General features: G+C 36.2%; 1 protein-coding gene across 1 annotated transcript; it reads right to left on the bottom strand.

The window, feature by feature from the left end:
* Positions 1-19,254: 19,254 nt before the first annotated feature.
* On the bottom strand, positions 19,255-24,103 carry LOC112764966 (trans-cinnamate 4-monooxygenase). The gene is made up of 5 exons (XM_025810819.3): positions 23,506-24,103; positions 22,836-23,275; positions 21,578-21,711; positions 19,841-20,228; positions 19,255-19,743 (listed from the first exon to the last, which is right to left on the bottom strand). Exons 1-5 carry the CDS (start codon positions 23,848-23,850, stop codon positions 19,533-19,535), a joined length of 1,518 nt encoding a protein of 505 aa, XP_025666604.1. The 5' UTR covers positions 23,851-24,103; the 3' UTR covers positions 19,255-19,532.
* Between the last annotated feature and the right edge of the window lie 676 nt (positions 24,104-24,779).

Genomic DNA, 24,779 nt, shown 5'->3' with positions numbered 1-24,779 from the left:
TTTAGTGACTTTAATATTTGTATTTTGTCACTTTGTGCTATTTGAATGCTTTGCCGTTTCCTCGGTTACAATTTGAGCATTTTTCTATTTATCGTTTTCTCGGTTACTATTTTAAGCGCTTCTCAATGTCTATTAGCTTTATACTAAGCTAATTTTTCGGACAAACTAAATAAAAAATTAAGATAAAAATTAAGTAGTTTTCAATAATTTGAGTCTATCATAAATTGTTTTCATACAACAAATTCATATTGATGCCTCATTAAAAATCTATATTGATATGAAAAGAGTGCCTCTTATTCTAGAAATACTTATAAGAAGATTTTTGAAAAATAACTTTCCCTAAGGGTAGTACCTCTTCATGTGAATTGCATTCCATGATCTCGGGACCTTGGTGCCATCCAAACTCTCCAACTTATAAGCCCCTTTTTCCAAATTTTTCTTGATTCTGTAAGGTTCCTTCCATGTTGGGGCTAACTTTTCCCGAGTTCTCGGTGCCCCAGCATCAGCTTATCTTAACACTAGGTCCCCAGCTTGAAAACTTCTAGGTTTTACCTTGGTGTTGTACTTTTTGGCAATACGTTGTTCCAACGCTTGTTCTACTAGGTTGGCTATAGATCTTACCTCGTCAATAAGATCCAGCTCAACATGATTCTCAGCATTACCGAGAAGGAGCCTTGGGCTGGGTTCGGCAATTTCGACAGGTATCACGGCTTCCTCCCCGTAGGTAAGTCGAAAAGGCATCTCACCTGTGGTGGATTGGGGAGTAGTGTGATAGGACCACAACACTGACCATAACTCGTCAGACCACAACCTTGAAAAGTTATCTAACTTTTTTTCAACCCTTTTAGGATTATTTTGTTCGCAGTTTCAACCTGTCCATTTGCCTTGGGAGGTGCTCTACCAAGACAAACACCTGTCAAATTCCCAAGCCATTAAAAAATTGTTGGAACTTAGTGTCTTCAAATTGAGCCCCATTGTCAGTCACAATTACCTCGGTATCATGAAAACAAGTTCCTGGGGTAGAGCTTGATGAAGGTTGCCATGGATTTGGCATTTTTGGCATTTTTTAACATATTCTATTGCATCCTTCATGATAGTGGGCCAGTAGTATCTGGCTTTTATGATTTTCTGAGCCAATGACTTGCCTTCCATGTGGTATCCACAACATCCTTCGTGTACCTCCTGCAACACATAATTAATTTGCTGAAGTTTTAGGCATTTAAGTAGGGGTTGTGAGATGCCCCTTTTATACAATTAGCCATTGATCATTGTGTATTTTGCTGATTTCAAACGAAGTTTCTTGGCCTTTTTGGGATTATTGGGAAGGATCTCGTGGTCTAAGTACATGCATATGGGATCTAACCAAGAGGGGTGGCGTCAGATGGTAACATCGTGACATCAAAAAGCCTACGGATGGCTCTGAGAGTACTTCCTAAATTAAACTCCTATTCCCATTACCTAGCTCAGTACTGGCTAACATCGACAGCACATCAGCTCGGGTATTTTGCTACTGAGGTACATGCTTAATACAATTTTTTTTTAATTTGGAATTTCATTTTGTACCTTCTTCAAATATAACTACAGCAATGGATCTCACGCTTGATATTCGCCATTAACTCGGGAGGTTATGATCTGGGAATCATTGTTGTTGAGTTTGGAAAACTTGAATCTAATTGAAATGATGATCAAATATTATTAAAATATAAATTAGGAAATTATTAATGTTTAAACAATTAAATTACCTCCAATTGTTTGGTTGATGTTTTTGTTAGTGTGTGATACAAGAGGATTTATACCGGTTCGAAATTCCACAAAATAATTTCGTTGTTAGTATAGTCCAAACCAATAGTCAATCCTCAAATCAAATTAAATTTGGTTGTCACAAAGAACAAACCCCAAATAAGAATTAACCGAAGTATTTAGACTCCGAGTCGTCTCACGAGGATAGCAATGAAGTGGTCAATTATTGGCTATGAGAAAGCAAGGGGGGTTTGATTAATAAGAGGGTGATAAACCCATATTTTATGATATATTTTGTGCTTAATCTGAGTGATTTATTCAATCCTTCACCCACTTATTCATATTATTTGCATGGTTTTACTTTCCCTTCCTTATTATGTGATGTAGGTGAAAAACATGTTTCCTATGCTTAAAAATAATTATTTTGATTACCCTTTATTTCTATTCGATGCCGTGATTAGTGTGTTGAGTAGTTTCAGATCTTCTAAGGCAGGAATGACTTAAAGGATGGAAAGGAAACATACAAAATTGGAAGGAAAGCACAAAACAGAGTTTTTGAAGAAACTGGCAGCCACGCGATCGCATGGGCGACGCGGCCCATGCCAGCGCGAAAAGGCATTGACGCGGCCACATGACTGACGCAACCGCGCGCCTCGAGCGAAACACATATGACGCGGTCGCATGACTGACGCGACCGCGTGACAAGAAAAACTCTGAATGACGCGACCGCGTGACCCACGCGGACGCGTGACAGAGGCCACGCACCAGAAATTGCAGAAAATGCTCATAGCGAATTCTGAAGCCCTTTTTGGCCCAAATCCAAGTCCAGAAGGCATAGACCAGAGGTTATGAAGTGGGAGAATGCATCCATTCAAAGAGAGTCTCCACTTTAGTTAGTTTTCATGATTTAGATTTTATTTAGAGAGAGGTTCTCCACTCTCTCTCCTCTTTTTAGGATTAGGATTTAGAATTAGGATTTTATTCGCTTTCAGGATTATCTCTTTATCAGGTTCAAATTCCCTTTTATTTACTTTTGCAATTTAATTTATGAATCCTTCCATGTTACAGATTACTCTTTTGAATTAATGTTATTTGAGGTATTTCAGTTTAATCTTGCTTTATTTTATTTACATTATTGTTATTCCCATCTGAAGACATTTTTATTCCAGTAGATTTACTTTTCTCCTTTTGGTCTTGGTTAAGAAATTAGTAACTCAGGAGTTATCAAACTCAAACATGATTGATAATTTTTATATTTGTTAATTAAATTGAACTTCAATAATCCCAATCTTTTCTTAGGAAATAAATAGGATTCGAAGATCAAACCAATTAATCCCTTAACCTTCCTTTATCTTAGTAAAGGTTAACAAAGTGGAATTAAGATACAATTTTCATCATCATTGATAAGGTAACTAGGATAGGACCTCCAATTTCTCATACCTTGCCAAAAATTTATTTACAGTCATTTATTTATTTTACTTGCCATTTAAATTACTTGTTCTTCATTTACTTTAATTGCTAATTAAACCATTCGTTCCTCATTCTCAAAACCCCAATTTACAACTTCCATAACCAATAATAAGAACATACTTCCTTGCAGTTCCTTGAGAAGACGACCCGAGGTTTGAATACTTCGGTTATCAATTTATTTAGGGGTTTGTTACTTGTGACAACCAAAACGTTTGTACGAAGGGATTTTTGTTGGTTTAGAGACTATATCTACAACGCGACTGTTTTTATAAAATTCTTTACTGGCAAAAATCTTAACGTCAAAGGGCAATAAAATAAATGGCAAGAAAAGTAAATCAAACAAGCAATTAAAAGAAGCAAGATAAGGGACTCTTGGCTAAGACTTAGGTAATTGAGATCATTATCCTTGTCACAATTCAAACATTGATAATTATGCAGAACCGAGCTCATTAGGTCTACTCACTAAAGCCTTAAGTACGTAATGTCCACTCCTAGGCTTGGAGTACGTCAAATGGCTAGATCAACATCAATCCATAAGTCCCAACCTAGCTACTAATTGACTTAGTAGTAGGCTAGAGTCAATGGTTATCAAATTGATCCCCAAGGGTTCTAAAATTACCAATTCAACAAAGCCCAAGGACTTAAGATCACCCAATCCCCTTAGTCTAGGCCAAGGGTCAAGAGAACTACTCAAAAACTATAGGAAGTATTATATCAAACACCTAATGTGCAATAAAAGTAAACATCACAAAATGCTAAAATTAAGGAGAACCATAACTATCATAAGCAAGAACTCAACAATAGCAAGCAAGATCAACATAAAAGAAACATAGAAACATGAAATTTGCATTAAAAAAAATTTTGACTCCACAATGTTCATCATCACAAAAGGAAGCAAAATGAGAAATTAACATTACAAGTAAGAAAATCAAGATGTAGAAGTGAGAAATTGTAAAAGAACCAAGATGAAAGCAAGGAATTAAACATGGATCCAAGATATTTTTACCTAATCCTAACCTAATTCTAGAGAGAAGAGGGAGCTTCTCTCTCTAGAAAACTAACTAAAGGCTCATGTTGACTAACTAATTGCTCCCCCTTTGCTTGGACTTTAATTCTGCATGAAATACACTCAGAAATAAGTTGGACTTGGGCCTGGGCGGCTCAAAAATCGCCCCCAGCATTTTGCCTTTAAGTGGGTCACGTGCTAGTATCGGCGCGTAAGCGCCATGTGTGCGTGCGCGTTGATTGGCTGTTTCTTCATCCGCGCGGACTCAGCATGTACGCGTGCGCGTCTCTATGAAAAATCACTTCTGCGCGTGCGCGACTTGTGCGCGTGCGCGCCCATTGATGCATTCCCAATCTTTTGTTTCTTCATGCATTCTCCACTTTGTATGCTTTTCTCCTCATTCCTTCTATCCAATACTTTCTTTATGAACCTGAAATCACTCAACGAACACATCAAGGCATCGAATAGAATTAAAGTGAATTAAAATCACCAATTTAAGGGCCTAAAAAGCATGTTTTTATACTTAAGCACAATTCAAGGGAGAATTACAAAACCATGCTATTTCATTGAATAAATGTGGGAAAAGGTGATAAAATCCCCTAAAATAAGCACAAGATAAACCACGAAATCGGGGTTTATCAGTGTGAAGGAAGAATAAATTAATTTCCTATTTGGCCAAAAAGCTAGAATAGCCCAATTTGATCAATAAATTAATTTAGCCTTGTGCAAAATTAAATCATCAAAGTAGCTGAACCTTAAGATTGAGACAAGCCCAAATCACAAGCCCATGGACTAATATTGGCAAAGAAAAGAAAAAGAAGGAAGTGGCCCAAGGACTTTAAGCATACTACGGTTACCTACTCCCATGGACTAATGGATTTCAAATTTTAACTCAATTAAGTTCATGCCTTGGTAACAGGAAGTTAAAATTCAATTTGATTAATTCAGATTGAAAGATCCATACATTACTCTATGCATTGGTAACTGGAAGTAAGAATTCAGTTGGGTTTAATTCTATTTATTGCTTCCAAAGTCTTTTCTCTCTTCTCTCTCCTTTCTATTTGCATTTGGTCATATCATTAGTCAGAAAAAAAGATGGAAGAAAGAAGAAGTTATCAGAAGAAAAAGAAAAAGTGACAGAGAAGCCTATGGAAGAAAGGATATGAAGAAGGAAGATCTGAAGTAAGGCATGGCAAGATTTTTGCCATTGAAGGCAAGATTTGAAGAAGTTGCTTAGTTGAACCGGTTTCAACCTTGGAAGCTTCCCCTTCTATATTAAGGGTGAACGGCCAAGGGTTGAGATCAAGGAGAGAAAGTGAAAGCACAGAGTTCTCATAGCTACCCAAGCTTCCAGAGTTCTTCTCTTTCAATGTTGTTCATTTTTTTTTCTTTTTCTCAGTATTGTCTGTCTGAGTCTCATGGTGAAAAAGGCAAACATAGTGAGGTTTGTAAGAAAAAGCCAGTGAGAGAAAAAAGGCAATGATCAATATTAGAGAAAAAGCCATAGATGTCTCAAAGTTTCTTTGTACATCTGTATGTTGTATTTCATGATCCTGTGGGAATTTTCTTGCAAGTTGGGTTTGCACTTTGCGGTTGAAAGCTTGGTTTGAGTCCAAGTCAAGTTCAGATTAGGGTTAAAATCTGGATTTGTCCCAGATAGGAATGGGTAGTTCTTAGGAAAGAATTGGTGTTTAAAATCTTGAAAAAGGGATAGCGAAATTCCATCATTATTGTGATGGAGACTGGATGTTGGCCATATTGCACCTAGTAGCTGAACTAGGATATATCTGGTGTTCATTCTTCTTTTCTACTCCTTTCTCTGTTTTTGTTCATCAGGAGACAAAAACAAAAATATCTCTCGACTCAGCACGGGAGAAAATAAAAGTGTCTCTCAACCCGTCATGAGACAAAAAGCTGAAATATCTCCTGAAGTTCTTTGAAAAATCAGAAATTAATATTCAGCAAAAAGGGGCTAAGATTCAACCCCCTTGTCTTAGCCACTGATTACCATCAATTGGTATCAGAGCTTGGTCTCAAACAGATCAAGCTTTGCAACTTGGAGAAAATATCCTGATGACAGTTAATAGTGGCTCAAATCTGGTGGCCTATACTCTGACAGAAGGGCAGTCAAGCAACAGACTCCCATTCCTCAATGGAAAAAACTACAGCTACTGGAAAGAAACAATGAAGATTTTTGTTCAGTCTGTAGATTACAGGCTTTGGAAGATAATCCTGGAAGGTCCACAATTTCTAACCACCACTGGAGCTAATGGAGTGGTTGTTCCCAAAGCTGAGGCCGATTGGAATGAAGATGACAGAAAGAAAATAGAGCTCAACGCTAAAGCTATCAACTTACTCAACTGTGCGGTCAGCTTCGAGGAATATTGATGGGTATCACGATGCACAACAGCAAAGGAAATCTGAGACAAGCTTCAAGTCATTCATGAAGGCACAACCCAACTCAAAAGATCCAGAATAGATATGCTGAACAGAGGCTACGAAATTTTCTCAATGAAGGAAGGAGAAACAATTGATGAAATCTTTGAAAGATTTAACATTATCATCACTGGCTTGGATGCTATGGGAATCAGATATCCAGAATCTGTGCTTGTGAGGAGAATATTGAGATGTCTCACTAAAGAGTGAAAAACCAAAGCTATAATAATAGCTGAGAGTAGTGGTATTGATGAGATGACCTATGATAATCTGAGAGAAAACTTACTTGCTATTGAAAACACTTATTTAAAGAGAAATATAAAAAAGAAAGAAGTTGCTCTCAAATCAGTCACTGAATCTCTAGATGATGAATCCAGTGATAATTTATCTGACGATGACTTTGTTTTATTTGCTAAGAAATTCAGAAAAATGGTGAAGCTGAAGGAACGGAACAAAGGAGGCAGTTCAAGAAAACCAAAGACGGACCTGAGGAAAGTGATCTGCTACAACTGTAAAAAAACTGGACACTTCAAGTTTGATTGTCCAAAAATGAAGAAGGAGGACAAACCGAAAAGAGAAAAGAGGAAAGGACTCATGCCATCATAGGAAGACCTGGAGAATGATTCGGATGAAGAAAAAGAAACTGAAACCAAGTCCCAAACTTGTCTCATGGCCGACATAGTAAATGAGGTAATATTTCCTAAACCATCAACTGAAGACCTTCATCTTATGATAGATCATCTCATTGAAAAAATCAGATGCTTCTTAGATGAAAACTATGATCTTGAATCTCAAGTTACCATTCTAAAAGTAGAAAATAGTTTTCTCAAAGATAAATTAAGAAAAACTAAAACTGTTGTTGATCTTATTGAAGAAAACAAGCGGTTGAAAGCTAAACTTAAGAGCTGTGAATATCATCATTCTGTGATTGCAAATCTAAATTATTTTGAGGAAAATGAGTGGCTGCATAAAGAGGTAAAAATACTTAAAGAAGACTTAGCCAGCTTTGCTCAAAGTTCTGAAAAGTTAAATCAACTCTTGGCTAGTCAAAAACCTCTTTATGATAAAATTGGTTTGGGTTTTTACAAATCTAAAAAATTTATTGAAAAACCTTCTTTTACCAACATGGCATCCTCTTCGGATGACATAAGGTTTCAAAACCCAACAAGCTTTAAAAAACAGCAACACAAAATTTTGTAGATTATGCAATCGGAATGGACATTTTCCCATTCAATGCTTCATAAGTGAAAGAATGATTGGTGACAAAGTTTACAAGATTGTTTGTAACTATAATAGTTTGGGGCAAAGAAGATGGTTTGACATCAAAGGATCCAAAAAGATTTGGATACCTAAGGTCACTTAAGCTTGTTTTGTAGGTTTGTCTAGCATCCAAGAGAAAAGACAACATGTGGTATATGGATAGTGGGTGCTCTAGGCATATGACCGGAAAGACAACATTCTTCATCAAGCTTGATGAGTATGATGGAGGCTTTGTTACTTTTGGTGACAATGGAAAAGAAAAAATAGTGGCCATAGGTAAAGTGGGTAAGAACTACTCTTCTTTTATTAATGATGTTTTGCTTGTTGACGGATTAAAGCACAATCTACTAAGCATTAGCCAATTGTGTGATCTTGGATATTTGGTTATTTTTAGAAACTTGGATTGCTTGGTTATTTGTGAAAAATCCGGTGATATTTTGTTTGAATAAAAAAGATGCAATAATGTGTATGGATTACCTCTAGAGGATTTAAAGGATAAAAAAGTAACTTGTTTTACTTCTCTTGAATCTGAAAAATGGCTTTGGCATAAGAAATTGGGATATGCAAGCATGTACCAAATTTCTAAGCTTGTTAAAAAGAATTTAGTTAGAGGAATTCTAAATATTAAATTTGATAAAGATATTACTTGTGATGCTTGTCAACTAGGCAAACAAGTAAGATCATCTTTTAAATCCAAAGATGGAATTTTTACTAAAAGATCATTGGAAATGTTACATATTGATATTTTTGGTCCTACTAGAACACAAAGTTTGGGAGGAAAACATTATGGTTTGGTAGTGGTGGATGATTACTTTAGATTTGGTTGGGTTCTTTTCTTAGCTCACAAAAATGATGTGTTCTATGCTTTTTCCTCTTTTTGCAAAAAGATCCAAAATGAAAAAGATTTAAAAATTGCCCACTTGAGAAGTGATCATGGAAAGGAGTTTGAAAATCAAGATTTTGAAAACTTTTGTGATGAACTTGGAATAGCACATAACTTTTCATGCCCAAGAACACCTCAACAAAATGAGGTTGTTGAAAGAAGGAATAGAAGCCTTCAAGAAATGACTAGGGCACCTTTGTGAAAATGATGTTCCAAAGTTTTTATGGGCTGAAGTTGTAAACACAGCTTGTTATATTTTAAATAGAACCATCATTAGAAAATGTTTAAAGAAAACTCCATATGAGCTTTGGAAAGGAACCCCACCTAATCTTAAGTATTTCCATGTCTTTGGATTCAAATGTTTTGTTCTTAACAATAAAGAAAATCTTGGAAAATTTGATCTAAAATCTTATGAAGGAATGTTTGTTGGATACTCCACCACTAGCAAAGCGTTTAGAGTTTACCTCAAAGAACATAGAACAATTGAGGAATCCATACATGTATCTTTTTGTGATTCTAAATCTATTCCAAGTGCTGTGTTTGATGATGATGCAGGTAATGAAACTGTTGTGAACCATCAAGCCAATCAAGAAAATCCCAAATCTGTCCCAGCTGTTGAATCTGTCTATCCAGAAACTTCTCTTCAGAATGGAGGAGACATTTCTGTTTTGTCTCCTGAACAAGCCATAGAATCCAGAACAGAGCTGCCAACTGAAACTAGTCAAAGAAAAACCATTCCTCAAAGGCCACGTGAATGAAAATTTTTTAAGGGTTACCCTCATAAATTCATCATTGGTGATCCTTCACAAGGCATAACCACTAGATCCTCAAGCAATAACTAAATGGAACCAAGCAATGCTGCCTTCTTGTCCCAATTGGAACCTATCAATGTGAAGCAAGCTCTTGAAGACCCCTCATGGGTTGAAACCATGAAAAAAGAGCTATCCCAATTTGAAAAGAATGAGGTTTGGACCCTTGTACCAAATTGGTAAAAAGGTAACCGGTACAAAATGGATATTCAAAAATAAATTGGGTGAGGATGGTAGTGTGGTATGTAACAAGGCTAGACTAGTGGCCCAAGGTTACGACCAAAAGGAAGGCATTGACTTTGACGAGTCATTTGCCCCGGTAGCTAGAATGGAAGCAATTTGGTTGCTTCTTGCCTATGCTGCCCATAAGGGTTTTAAAATGTTTCAAATGGATGTCAAATGTTCTTTTCTTAATGGCTTTATAGATAGGGAAGTATTTATGGCTCAACCCCCTGGTTTTGAAAGCAAAGAGTTTCCAAATCATGTTTTTAAACTCTCAAAGGCTCTTTATGGCCTTAGGCAAGCTCCAAGAGCTTGGTATGAAAGGCTAAGTGCCTTCTTGTTAGAAAACAATTTTCAAAGGGGTACCACCGATATTACTTTGTTTATAAAAGAGTCTAATGATGATATCTTGCTTGTTCAAGTTTATGTGGATGACATTGTGTTTGGTTCGGCCAATGAATCCTTGTGTGAAGAGTTTGGAAAACTTATGACTAGTGAGTTTGAAATGAGTTTGATGGGAGAATTAACTTTCTTTCTTGGTCTTCAAATCAAACAAACTCCTAGTGGTATTTTTATTCACCAAGGTAAATATGCCAAAGAGTTAATCAAGAAATTTGATCTTGAAAATTCCAAACTAATGGGAACTCCTATGCATCCAAACACTAAACTTGGCAAAGATGAAAATGGGAAAGATGTGGATGAAACAAAGTATAAAGGAATGATATGATCTCTCATGTATCTTACATCCTCTGGACCGGATATTGTTCAAAGTGTGGGTGTATGCTCTAGATTTCAATCTCACCCAAAGGAATCCCATCTTTCGGCCATTAAAAGAATCATTAGATAAATTAAAGGCACATGTGATCTTGGCTTGTGGTATCCAAAATCTAATGAATTTTGTGCAGTAGGATTTTGTGATGCATATTATGTGGGAGACCGAGTGAATAGGAGAAGCACTTCTGGAATGTGTTGCTTCCTTGGAAGCTCACTCAACATGTGGTCTAGCAAGAAATAAGCCACGGTTGCTTTATCCATGACTGAAGCCAAATATATCTCTGCGGCTGCTTGTTGCTCTCAACTTTTATGGCTTAAAACTCAATTGGAAGATTATAAATTGAAAATCAATAGTATACCTTTGTTTTGTGATAATATAAGTGCAATAAACATTTTAAAAAATCCTGTACTACTACACTCTAGAACAAAGCACATTGAAGTGAGATATCATTTTATTAGGGAACATGTGCAAAAGGGTACTATTGATATCCAATTTGTGAAATCCGAAGAGCAACTTGCTGACATTTTCACTAAACCTCTGTGTGAAGATAGATTTTGTTCATTGAGAAACAGTTTAGGGATAATGGATTTAAGTTCTATTGAATAATTGATTTGTTTTATGCTTTTGTTTGTTTTTGTCTCGTAGGCAGCAGGGAAACAAATTTGGGCAAGTGATGAACTCTTCAAAGGAAGACTTGTATAAAGCCCAGAAAATTTATGGATTAAAAATGAAGAGTTGTGTCCTATTGCCCAGCATGCTGTAACCACCTTTTGGGTCTATGTAAGACAAACTTTGTTCACATGATATGAGCTCATTATCTTTAAATCATAAAACTCTTTTAATCTTTGAAATTAATTTTTCAACATGCCATCACTTTACTCCATTTCAAGTCATGTCAGTTTTAATCTTTTGTCATTCTTCATGGCTTGTATTTTTAGTTTTAATGTTTTTAAAAATTCAAATTAATTTTTGAAAACCGTTTTCATTAATGATTTTGCTTTAAAAGAGAAGGTTTATTCCTAACATTAATGACAGTTCTTTTACTCCTAAAAAAGGGATCATATCAGAGAAGGTAGCTATTTGTGACACCCTTGTTCTTTATGTTGTTTTGAACTCCATTCCCATATCTTTAGCTTACTTTATGATTCGTCATATGCGGGACTGTGTGAAAAGTGATAAAAGGAATAACTTGCCATATGGTATATTTTTGACTTGCTTGATTGAGCATTTTAATGTTGATTTGAGTAATGAGCCTGTTGAGAATAAATTGTCCACAATCAAAGATGATGGTGTACCGCAACATGCTAAAGGTAAAGATGTTCTCTTGGAGTTTGCTACCATGTCCAAGCAAATGGTAAAATCCAGCAAAGAAGCTAGAAAGCTTGCATTGCAAAATGAAATGCTTAGCTTAAGTATCATGAAAGGGTAAACTTGCTCTTAAAGTATTTGGATTCCATTGATGAGGACATGGCTCATTCCGAGAAAGAAGATGATGTTCTAGAATCTGATGCTGAGTCTTCTGATGCCTAAGATTTGGTCCCTAATGTGTCTGCTGCTGAACACTTTTATTTTGTTATCTTTGAACTTATTTTCAGTTGAACTATTGACTGTAATTAATTACTTTGATACTATTTATGTTTTAAATATTATGGACTGCATTGCTTTTCTATATTTTGTTTGCAGGACGTCCCTCCTTGATGACAAAAGGGAGAGAAAAAGATTGAAAATAGGGCTGAATTAAAATTGAAATTGGGGCTGCTGGTTGCTTTGTTTTATTATTTTTGTATGTTCTGTTTTATTATTTTGCTCTGTTTGTGCTCTGTTTTGAATCTTTATTTTTGAGCACTCTGTATTAATGGATTAATATCAACTTGAGCCTTGATTATTTTGATGAATGTGTTTGCTCAAGTATAAACATTTTTCTTGATAAAATATAGCTCTGTTATTAAAGGTTCCATGTTTTGAAATTTTTATCGTTTTGGAACTTTTAGAGCATGCATACAAGTGTTGCTTCCTTGAATATTTTTTGGTAACTAGGCACACATTAAGGGGGAGAACATTGAACAAAAGAAAGGGGGAGAAAACGTAAAAATCTTCAAAGGGAAGTTTTCTAATCCTAATCCTTTCAATTCAGTTTTAATAATGTTTGTCATCAAGGGGGAGATTGTTGAGTTTGAAAAACTTGAATCTAATTGAAATGATGATCAAACATCATTAAAATATAAATTAGAAAATTATTAATGTTTAAACAATTAAATTACCTCCAATTGTTTGGTCGATATTTTTGTTAGTGTGCAGGAAGAATAAATTAATTTCCTATTGGGCCAAAAAGCTAGAACAGCCCAATTTGATCAATAAATTAATTTAGCCTTGTGCAAATTAAATCATCAAAGTAGCTGAACCTTAAGATTGAGACAAGCCCAAATCACAAGCCCATGGACTAATATTGACAAAGCAAAAGAAAAAGAAGGAAGTGGCCCAAGGACATTAAGCATGCTACGGTTACCTACTCCTATGGACTAATGGATTTCAAATTTTAACTCAATTAAGTTCATGCCTTGGTAACAGGAAGTTAAAATTTAATTTGATTAATTCACGTTGAAAGATCCATATGTTACTCTATGCATTGGTAACTGGAACTAAGAATTTAATTGGGTTTAATTCCATTTATTACTTCCAAAGTCTTTTCTCTCTTATCTCTCCTCTCTCTTTGCATTTGGTCATATCATTAGTCAGAAAAGAAGATGGAAGAAAGAAAAAGTTATCAGAAGAAAAAGAAAAAGTGACAGAGAAGCCTATGGAAGAAAGGCTATGAAGAAGGAAGATCTGAAGTAAGGCATGGCAAGATTTTTGCCGTTGAAGGCAGGATTTGAAGAAGAGCTTCAAGATCTTCGAAGTAAAAAATAGAAGCAATCCACCTCTGTCAGAGAAGAAGATCTCAGTTGCAAAAGCTCACTTCCATTTTTGTTCATCAAAGAAAGAAGGTAGCCACCGAGCTATACGTAGGAAGAAGAAAAAATGGAAAGCAAGGAGCTGTGTTGGGTCAGAAGATCATCAAGGGTCCGAACCCTTTCTTGGAGCCAAAGACAAGATCAAGGGTTCAGATTGAAGGAGTTTAATGAAAAGGGTTGAGAGAGGTACATGCATGTTGGTTTTTGGTTTTCCCTCTCTCTTCTCTTCGTCCGAACCGAAGCTATTTTTTGGTTGGAGAAGAAGTTGCTTGGTTGAACCGGTTTCAACCTTGGAAGCTTCCCCTTCTATATTAAGGGTGAACGGCCAAGGGTTGAGATCAAGGAGATAAAGTGAAAGCACAGAGTTCTCATAGCTACCCAAGCTTCCTTAGTTCTTCTCCTTCAATGTTGTTCATTTTTTTTCTTTTTTCTTAGTATTGTCTGTCTGAGTCTCATGGTGAAAAAGGCAAACATGGTGAGGTTTGTAAGAAAAAGCCAGTGAGAGAAAAAGGGCAGTGATCAATATTAGAGAAAAAGACATAGATGTCTCAGAGTTTCTTTGTACATCTGTATATTGTGTTTCATGATCCTGTGGGGATTCCCTTGGAAGTTGGATTAGCACTTTGCGATTGAAAGCTTGGTTTGAGTCCAAGTCAAGTTTAGATTAGGGTTAGAATCTGGATTTGTCCCAAATAGGAATGGGTAGTTCCTAGGGAAGAATTGGTGTTTGTAATCTTGAAAAAGAGATAGTGATATTCCATCATTATTGTGATGGAGACTGAATGTAGGCCACATTGCACCTAGTGACTGAACTAGGATATATCTGTTGTTCATTCTTCTTTTCTACTCCTTTCTCTGTTTTTGTTCATCAGGAGACAAAAACAAAAATATCTCTCGACTCGGCACGAGACAAAACAAAAGCGTCTCTCAACTCGTCACGAGACAAAAAGCAGAAATATCTCCTAAAGTTCTTTGAAAAATCAGAAATTAATATTCATCAAAAAGGGGCTAAGATTCAACCCCCCTTCTCTTAGCCATTGATTACCATCAACTGTATACAGTCAGCTCGGTTGCTTTGACTTCAGCTGTCAATACCAAACCTGCAATTAAAGCCTCATATTCAGCCTGATTGTTTGAGAGATCGAAAAATCGAACTTAATAGATGCTTCGATGACCACTTCTTCTCCCCGAGTTAAGATGATTCCCACACCCCCGTACTGTGTCTGGGATGTCCCATCAACATGTAGTTCCCAAATCGGTAGCTTGGAAGAAGAATAGGTCATCTCGGCCAGAAATCCACCATTTTGTGTGCTTTAATAGTTGATCGTGGCTCATATTTTATGTCAAACTGCGAAAACTCTATCGCCCAGCCCATCATTTGTCCTGCCAAATTCACCTTTTGCAGAACTTTTTTAATTAGCTGGGTCAGTTCGAATGATTATCATATGACTTTGGAAATACTGCCGTAAATGGTGTGCCAATATTAGTACTAAAAAAGCAAGTTTTTTTCAACTTGAGTATCTCAGTTCAAGACCCTGAAGGACCCTACTAATGAAATACACAGGTCGTTGTTGCTTATTGTCATCCTCAATCACTAAAGTTGAAGCCATAGATTTATCAGTGATAGATAAATATAGGTATAACGGTTTTTCAAGTTTTGGCTTTGCAAGGACAGAAGGAGAAGATAATAAAGTTTTGAAGTGCAAAAATGATTTTTCACACTCCTCCATCCACTCAAAAGTTACTCCCTTCTTCATTAATTTAAAGAAAGGTTTCACCTTTTCGGTCAAGGTTCCGAGAAACCTTGACAAGGCGGCTAACCGACCTATCAACCTTTGTATCTCTTTAAGGTTTTGAGGGCTTGACATATTCAATTTGGCTTTAATACCTCTTTGAGTCACCATAAATCCGAGAAAATTTCCTCTCCAAGCTCCAAACCACACTTTATCGGGTGTAACCTCATGTTATAAAGTCGAATGTTACTGAAGGTCTCTCGCAGATCAGCTATGAGGCCACGATCCGACTTGGTTTTTATCATCATCTCATCTATGTAGACCTTGATGTTCCTTCTGATCTTCTCCTTAAACACTTTAGCCATCAATCTTTGATAAGTGGCTCCTGTATTTTTTAAACCAAAAGGCATCTTAGTATAACAATAAATTTCTTTTGGGGTTATGAAAGTAGTCTTATTCTCATTAGGCCGATGCATCGAGATTTGGTTATATCTACTATATGTATCCAAGAAACTTCGAATCCAATAACCTGATGAAGAGTCAATCATGTTATCAATGTTGGGTAGAGAAAAACGGTCCTTTGGACAGGCTTTGTTCAAATTAGTGTAATCAACACACATCTGCCATTTTTCATTGGACTTTTTTACTATTACAACGTTGGATAACCAAGTTGAGTACGTAAGCTCTCTAATAAAGGCAGCGTACAGTCCTTGTACTTGTCTCTTGACCTCGTTAGACCGGTCTTGAAACGTCTTACGACGTCGCTGCAAAACTGGTTTGTATGAGAGATCAATAACAAGTTGGTGGGACATGAACGCAGAGTCAATCTCCGGCATATCGAAAGGTTCCCAAGCAAACAAATCGACATTACCTTTTAAAAACTCTTACAGTTCCGACTTCAAGGGATAAGGTAGGTCTTTGTTAACGAAAGTGTATTTTTCAGCTTCATACCCGATTTGGAATTTCTTCAGATTATCATCAAGTTCTGGCTTTCGTTTTTCTTTAACTCGGGAGTCCAAGTCAACCAGAAACACCCTTGTGGACTCCTTGGCCTTATCCCTCAAATTTAGACTCACAGTATTGCCTTTGATAGCAGCTACCCAATCTCCTCGAATCGTAGCTACACGACCTTCTACCGTTATGTACTTTATAACAAAGAACTTGGTAGAAATAAAGGCACAAAGATCATTGAATGTCTTTCGTCTAAGGATCACGTTATTAAATCGTCGAATCTTCAGAACTACAAACTGCCTGTATGACCCGAGCTTCCGATCCTTCTCCAATTGTGAACAAAAAGTCAATAGCTCCGTTAGGTTTAATGTAGTGATCTCTCAACCCCACTACTCTGGGTAGATGGGTTTGAGATGCTGATCATTAAGTCCCAAGGCATTGAATGCATTCCTAAACAACAAATTTAAGTCTACCCTAATATCTATCAATATTTTTCTTACAATCCCGTTTCCCAACCTAGCCGTGATTACTAGGGGCTCGTCATCCTCCATTTTCGTGTACTGTTAATCTTCGGCAGTGAATTGAACGGTTGGAAAACTTTGTATTTTTTCAGTATTTTGGAGCTAGTAGATTTGACATCCTTCTTGATTGCATTTTTGGTTTTTTCTAAACCGTTCCTCCCTACCCCCACATTCACTACCACTCTTGCAGTGGCATCTTGGTTTTCGCCAATTTTAGCACTTCTGGGGTTCCTTGCTTCTCGATCCTCGTCATCATTTGTCATCGAGGCGGCCTAATGTGTGGGACGATTTTCGAAAGTTTTCTATCCTGGATGGCCTACTCCAAAGCATCCTTTAAGTCTATGCAATCTTCCATCCTATGACCATAAGATTTGTGGTAATCACAGTATTGTGATTTGTTCAATGAAGTTTTTGGTCGTATCTATCTAGCTTTGGGTAATATACCCGATGTGATACTTGTTGATAAACTTCTGCTAGTGATGCCACTAATGGTGTATATGTGAAAATTTTTCCTACACGAGGAACTACTGCTCTTAAGGTATTCTGTCCCGAGTTTTCAGCCTTATTAGATAAGGGAAGTGGATTCTTTTGTTTTGTTGAGACCACTGTCAAACCATCCTCGTCCCTCATGTACTCCAGGGCAATTTGATGGATTTTCTCCATAGAATTTATGTCTTTTGTAGTAAGGTGTCTTCTAAAGTCTCCTTTAAGCAAGTCTGCTATAAGACAGAGACAAGCAACCTCAGAAGTTCGGGTATTGACTTCCAAAAGAACTTTGTTGAACCTATCTAAGTAATCCCAGATGCTCTCCTCGGTCCTCTGTTCTATGCCAAGCAAAGAGATTGGGTGCTTAGCTTAGGTTCTCCTAGTTGTGAAATGAGCAAGGAATTTGATTTTGATACCGTGAAATGAGGAGAGTCTGACGGCAGGTGTTAAACCAGGCCATTATAGGCCCTAAGAGTGTAACTGGAAAGGCTTTACATCTTATGGCATCTCCCACCCCTTCTAGGTTCATTCTAGCTTCGAAAGCATCTATGTGCTCCTGAGGATCAGACTTCCCTTCATACTTCAGATCCGTTGGTTTGTCGAAGTTCTTGGACAATCTGACTTGCAAAGCATGCGACATGAACGATGTTTGCCCCATAATCATGTGCTCTCGAGAACCGCTATGTCGCCTAGGGCTTGGACTCCTTTTTGGAGTTTGTTTCCTTTTGGATTGGGCGGACTGGGAATTAGATCTCCCTCGTCTATCACGATCGTCACATTCATCCCTATGACGATGAGATCTTCTACAAGTTTGCGGGTAACCGTCATCATGCTGATAACCTCGGGTCCTTTCCGAGGACACTCTTTTTCGACTATGCAACCAATCTCTAGCCGTACGATTGCGAGACCGGGACCTGCAGGACTGCAAGCATTCTTCTAGCCTATGTTCTAGCTCCTTCATCTTATTCTGCATTTCCTGCATCTTATGACACATCTCTTGCATTGCGTTGTCGTAATCCTGTAGTCCCAAGCCAACGATGCGGCGTTCTCCTGTGCCATTTTCAAACCCTGGAAAAACTTGGTGTTCGTCAGTAGAATTGAGATCAGTTTCATGACCATTCTTATGAAGTGTCTCTTTATGTGGAGTGTTTGGGTTAATGGTTAATTGGATCTTATATTCAGCCATGGTGGTAAGAAAATTTCGAAATCCCTACAGATGGTGCCAAATGTTCATACTTAAATTGGGTTACATATTTATGAGAATTCGAAATCCCGATATCGATTGTTTACAAACCAAGCCGGGAGGGCAACCTGCAATAAGACTCCAAATCTTAAGTCAGTTGAGTGCTTAGTAGATATATCCTTACCTGCCTTGAAGCCCCCATTTTATATATTTTATAGGTATTTGTTGAACATGTATTGCCTCAGGCTGAAGTTTGTATCGTTTGTTTTTTGTTTTCCTGATTTGGCATAACTTATGTTATGCATGTTTCTCGCATGATGTCATAAAACCCTCGAAACTAAGGTTTTTCAATAATTACTTTGGTTTGGATAAAGTTTATCATCACCACAACCTCCTAGGTATGGTCATGAGGATTTAGGAGACTCGAGAAAGGACTAATCATTTGCAGATCATTCATAATTGAGAAATTACATCGTGACAAGAAGATGCGGGAATCCGACCTTTCAGATTTTACATCTGCTACTGCTGGAGTGACAGCTGATGGCTGTTGGTTACGACTACCACCAAAAAACTCCAATTCAGTAACGCCTGATTTGGGGTAGACGAATTCTCGTTATTTATAATTATTCATAGTTGTTCAGAACACATATAATGTTATATTAATAGAAATAATTATTTTTTTTATTAACTGTATTAATAGTTATCTAAAAAAAATAAATATAATTAAATGATTCGATAAATATTTTATATTGTCAATATATCAAGGGCAAAATATTTGCATATGAAAATCAACATGACAAGATTATGTAGAATTATCGCACCAAAGAATTTGCTAGCGTAAAACTCTGGAATTATTCCAAAATCATCTCAAACCCATCAATTCCAAGTTCAGAGATTTACAATGGGAACAAGCAGAGTTACTGTTAACCTACCCAAATTGCAGGCTAATGACATTTCAAGACACATGCCCATTTTTCAAGCAGTCTCTAAAACACTGATACAGTACAGACACAAAAGGGAATCAAGGAGGAAGAAGGGGGAAAAAATATATAATAAAGTTATATAACAAACAAAGAGCATTGGTCCACTGATTCATGTGAGGCTTCTTAGAATGATCTTGGCTTTGCCACAATGGTGGAATGCTTGAGTATGTGCAAACTAAACTGTCCTCCTTTCTCAGTAGTGTCCAACTTGGTCTGCCCCGGCGGCGGCAAGAGCTCGAAGTTTTGGACCAAACGCCCCAAAGTGATTCCGAGAATTGGCAATGCAAGGATGATTCCAGGGCAGCTCCTTCTTCCAACACCAAAGGGAAGATACCTAAAGACATTGCCATGGGATTCTATTAATATGCACCGTCAATGTAATAAAATTTTATACAGACAATCAATCATGTATTGTTATCAGTGACTTGTACCTGAAGTCATTGCCGTTGGCCTCAACATGCTTCTCCTCCTGAAGGAACCTCTCGGGCCTAAACTCCTCTGGGTTCTTCCAGTTGGCGGGGTTATTTGCGAGCCACCATGCGTTGACCAAGATCTTGCTCTCTGCCGGGATGTCATAGCCACCGAGCTTGGCGTCGTGGAGGTTCATGTGTGGGACGAGGAGTGGGATCGCCATGCGGAGACGAAGGGTTTCCTTGATCACTGCTTGGAGGTAAGGGAGTTTTTGCAAATCTGGCTCTGTTACTTGGTGGCCTGGTCCAAGGACTGTGTCAATTTCATCCCTAACATTCTTCTGAATCTCTGGGTGGTTCACTAGCTCAGCAATTCCCCATTCAATCGACCATAAAGTTGTCTCAATTGCTGTTAACAAAACACGTTACATTAGGGAAAAAAAAAATCAACTATAGTATATACTTAAAAAATAGTATTTGAATTTATTTAATTTGTCAAGTGAAATTAATTTGACGCACAACTTATTGACTATTGGATGCGTTGGTGAAACCATTAGGTATGACATACAATTCATTAATAATTAATTAACTTAAAGTGGGATAGTTAAGTAAAGGTATCTTATGAACGTTAGGTTGATTTTTCATGGATTCCAAAAACTATACACTTAAATGACATAATATGCTATAAGTATACTTAAATATTAAATAAAATAAAAAGTTATATATATTTTATAGAATTTTTTTAAAAAGATCTATTAAGATAATAAATCGTTTATTAAAATTGGAAGTAGGAAAACATTGGTTTCATTTCACTACTCTAGATGAATCTCAATCTACAACATCCTAGTTCACTTCACAATACTATGCTCTTCACCCTTCAAAATAAAATAAAATAAAAAATACTAACACCACCTTCTAGCCACCTACCCCTCAACTCGATCAGAAATATTTTATTGCTTACTTTTCTTATCTTACATTATAATTAATCTAAACCAACTTGTGCAACTTGGTGGTGGTAGGTCCAAGGCACCATTCAAATTTGGTTTATATGTCACCTACTACCACATTAAGACAACTAAACTCTTTGGATTTGTGAAAACTTAACGTGGCTGAATCTTTTAAATTATGCAATAAGGTAACTGAATCAGTCCTCCTGCAATTTTTATATCCTTATGGCAATATAAATACGAGTAAATAAATTGCAAAATTACTGATCCACTAGCTCTAATAAAAGTCAAAACAGAGTGTATTATGTTTTGTAAAATAATATTGCAGAGTTGGTGGACCAATAATTTAAAAAGTCATAACTTATCAAAAGTTGTGAATGGAATGATAATGATAGAATCTTTTATTTTTTATTTATAAAGGTTTAGTTCAAAGATATAAAAGCACGAGTTCTCAGACAACAAAATATAATTAATAATTATGGCCAGGGATGAGTGCACCACACAGTTGAAGCATTCACCTACCCCGCTTTGTATTCAATGTTTTTTGTTTTAAAGTTTGTATAAGTAATTATGAATTCAACTATTGCATATATCTACGTGTTCCTTTTTCCTCCGTTGATAAAATGTGGCAATGGAAGAAGTAAACACATTATGAGTTTTGATAGTGACATAATTTAATAAAAATAACATCTTATCTCAGACTGCATTGAAAATATGGCATAAAAAAATTCACGTCGTGAGAATTATTAGGAAGACAAAATTATAATTAATGATTAAAAAAATGAAGAAGCAGCATGTTATTAGGAGTTACCAGCAACGTTAATGTTCTCGACAATGTAAAGGACGTTGTCTTCGTTGATTTCGCCCTTTTTCTGGGCATCCAAAATGTGATCGATGGCGCATTTCAGTTCCCCGTTATCTGAACTCCTTGTGCTTCCAAGCTTCCTGTTTTCATACAAATTTAATTTAATTTTAATTTAATTAATTAATTAACAACATATGACTTGCGTATAACAAATAACTTCTAACCAATTACTACATTAATAATTAAATTACCTATAACTCACGGCTCTATGTATCTATGTTTTCTTTTTTCAATTGACAGTTTAGTCTACGCATACCGATAGTTACACTCTACTTTCTGGAAAAAAATAATAAACATTTGTTTCTTTTATCTTTTATTTAAAAGCAATGCAAAAATTATATAACCTTGATTTGTTGAAATATTTTTTGGAAAAATCTAGGGGACCAGCAGTTTTGTTGAATTTTGGCCAGCATGTAACCAGCAGAGAAAGGTGAGTCATTGGATGAAATCTCACACCAATCTCACACCATTAGATCATCATTGATGGCTATTTGATGGCTACCAATCACAAAAGTTGCTGGTCCCCTAGCATTGCTCATATTTTTTAAAAGTAGTAATTAAAATTATTAAGACTCCCAGCCACTCTTGTTATAATAAACAAAATGCAAATGATACAAAATCCAAAACGACCAAACCAAAGTTGAATAACGGTAGAAAAGGAGTACAACACAAAAGCAAAAGAGCTTTTCGCCTTTTTCCCTTCGTCGTTCTAGGATCAATTTATCATGTCTTAATTCAAGAAGTCATGTGAAAGTGTAAATAAAAGTCACAAAAGGTAACATAGTAAAGTAGATTTCTGAGTTGTCCTATACTCCATTGTTGAGGTATCTATCTATGGGACCCCATATTTTTCAATATTGAATAAATGGTTTTGAGTATATGATATGGCACTTTTATACTCACAAATAGTATCACGATCAAGATTAGATTGGTCAAAAAATGTACACTAGATCGCAGCTCAGCTACGCACTTTAACACCACAAATTAAGGTTATCTCAAGTTCAATCATTATGCCCTGCTACTATTGCGGTCGCTGATAAGTAAATTGCTACATATACAAATTTATATTTGAATATTCGATCTTTTATTTAAAGAAATGAATGAGTTAATTACTGAACCGATAAATTTGTTTTTAGAATTAATTTAAACTAATGGCAAAAGGAAAATTAAATAAAAGAAAAGAGATGGAGATGAGAGCACTTACTTCCTCTCATCAACAAAAAAGTCTTTGAAGAGCTTCAACCTGGTTTCCTTAACCTCCTTGCAGATCTTCAAGTAACCTCTCAAGAAAGGCCTCAAGATAGGAATGAAATCACCATAGTTATACTCAAAGCTCTGAGCAAGCCTACTCCTCTCACCATTAAGTGCCTTAAGCTTCTGAAACAATGGATCCTCTTCATTCTCAAACCTCCTGTCAAACATTATCCTGTACATGTTGTTGTACATCATCAGCTGCAGCCTCCTCCTCAGCACTATCCCGGACGTCGCGGCTTCTGGATTCTTCTTAACATCCTCCACCACGCTGGCCGCCTCCGCTTCCCAACCGGGACGGTACTGCTGTACCACCTTGTTCGTGAAGAACGGCACCGTCATGATCCTCCTCATCTTCCTCCAATGCTCACCGTAAACGGTGAACACCATATCCTACCAATATATAAATATTTTTTTTAGATAAAAAACATCAAACACTTTACCAGCACTTTTACTCTTCAATTCAATTTATTTAGTCTAAAAATTTAATAATAAATTTTTAATTCACATTTTTAAACATTACTGACTAAAGTCAAAAACAATAAAAAAAATAATATGCAAAAGATCCTCTTTAAAATTAGCCATTTATATAAAAAAGTATTTATTGATTGGAATTTAATTACCTGGCCCTTTCCAGTGAAGATGTCGAAGACGACGTTACGGGTGCGGGAACCGAATTCGACGCCCTGAGTGTGGAGAACCTCCTTGGCGAGGTCAGGGGAAGAAACAACGACAAGGTTGCGCTGCCCCATGCGGAGGAGGAAGATGTCGCCGAATTTCTTGGCGAGATCGGTGAGGTTGCGGTGGTTGAGGTCATCGCCGACCTGGAGCCAGTTACCGAAGATGGGAACAGGAAAGGGTCCCGGCGGAAGCTTGAATTTGCGGCCGCGGAGGGTGGAGATAACGACGGCAAGAATTGTAGCGACGAATAGGCCGACCAGAGTCTTCTCCAGGAGGAGGAGATCCATGGTTGGAGAGTTTTTATGGAATTTGGAAATGGTGTGTTTGGCGGTTATTATTTGGTAATGGAGAAATGTTTGTGTGGGTTTAGGGGGTTATATAGGAGAAGAAGAGTGTTAGTGAAATAGTTGGAGAGTAAGGTTGGGGTTAGGTGGAGCTTGTGGTCATCGCCATGTACTCAATATGTTGTGGAGACAGACTACTTGTTCTGAATTTTGTGTCCTAATAAATATAAACAATTTTATGTATACATAAAAATCCGATTATGCTATATGGCTAACTCATTTTAGTAACAAATTTAATTAAATTAGTTTAATAATTTAAAAATTTTTGTTTTAGAGAAAAATATATAAAATGATTAATTTAATATCTAATTATTAAATGAATATTAAGTGAATAATATTTTTTAATATTTACCTTATACTTAAATTAATTAATACGTTTGACTCCTAACATTTTTTATTAATTATTCCTCTATTAGAAAAAACTATTGAATAATTTTATAATTTTTTTAATAGCAAATCATGTATCTTTGGAATTTTTTTTATTAAAACAAGTTTTGTACGGATGGAGTTTGACGTTTGCAAAGATTATTAAGCACGATTTTGCAATAAATTATCTCTCCTGTACCCAATCATAATCGCCTGATAAAATAATAGATGAATAAAGATTAAGAAAAAATAATGATTAATTATTAAAATAAGTTAGTTTTTAAAAGTTTCATGTTTACATAATATATATGTATTAAAGATTCAATTTTTTATATTATTTTTCTGTGATAAAAAAGTTTTATACAAATATTAAATTATAAATTAGCAAATCACTAAATATATAAATCAGATTTAATTATTATATAAAACTTAGTACATTCAAAATTAAACTAATACATTAATAACTTAATCTTTTAATACTTTAATAAAAAAGAAAATTAATATTT

The sequence above is a fragment of the Arachis hypogaea genome, chromosome 17 (assembly GCF_003086295.3).
Source record: "Arachis hypogaea cultivar Tifrunner chromosome 17, arahy.Tifrunner.gnm2.J5K5, whole genome shotgun sequence".
Taxonomy (NCBI): domain Eukaryota; kingdom Viridiplantae; phylum Streptophyta; class Magnoliopsida; order Fabales; family Fabaceae; genus Arachis; species Arachis hypogaea.
This window is presented reverse-complemented; position numbering and strand designations above follow the sequence as displayed.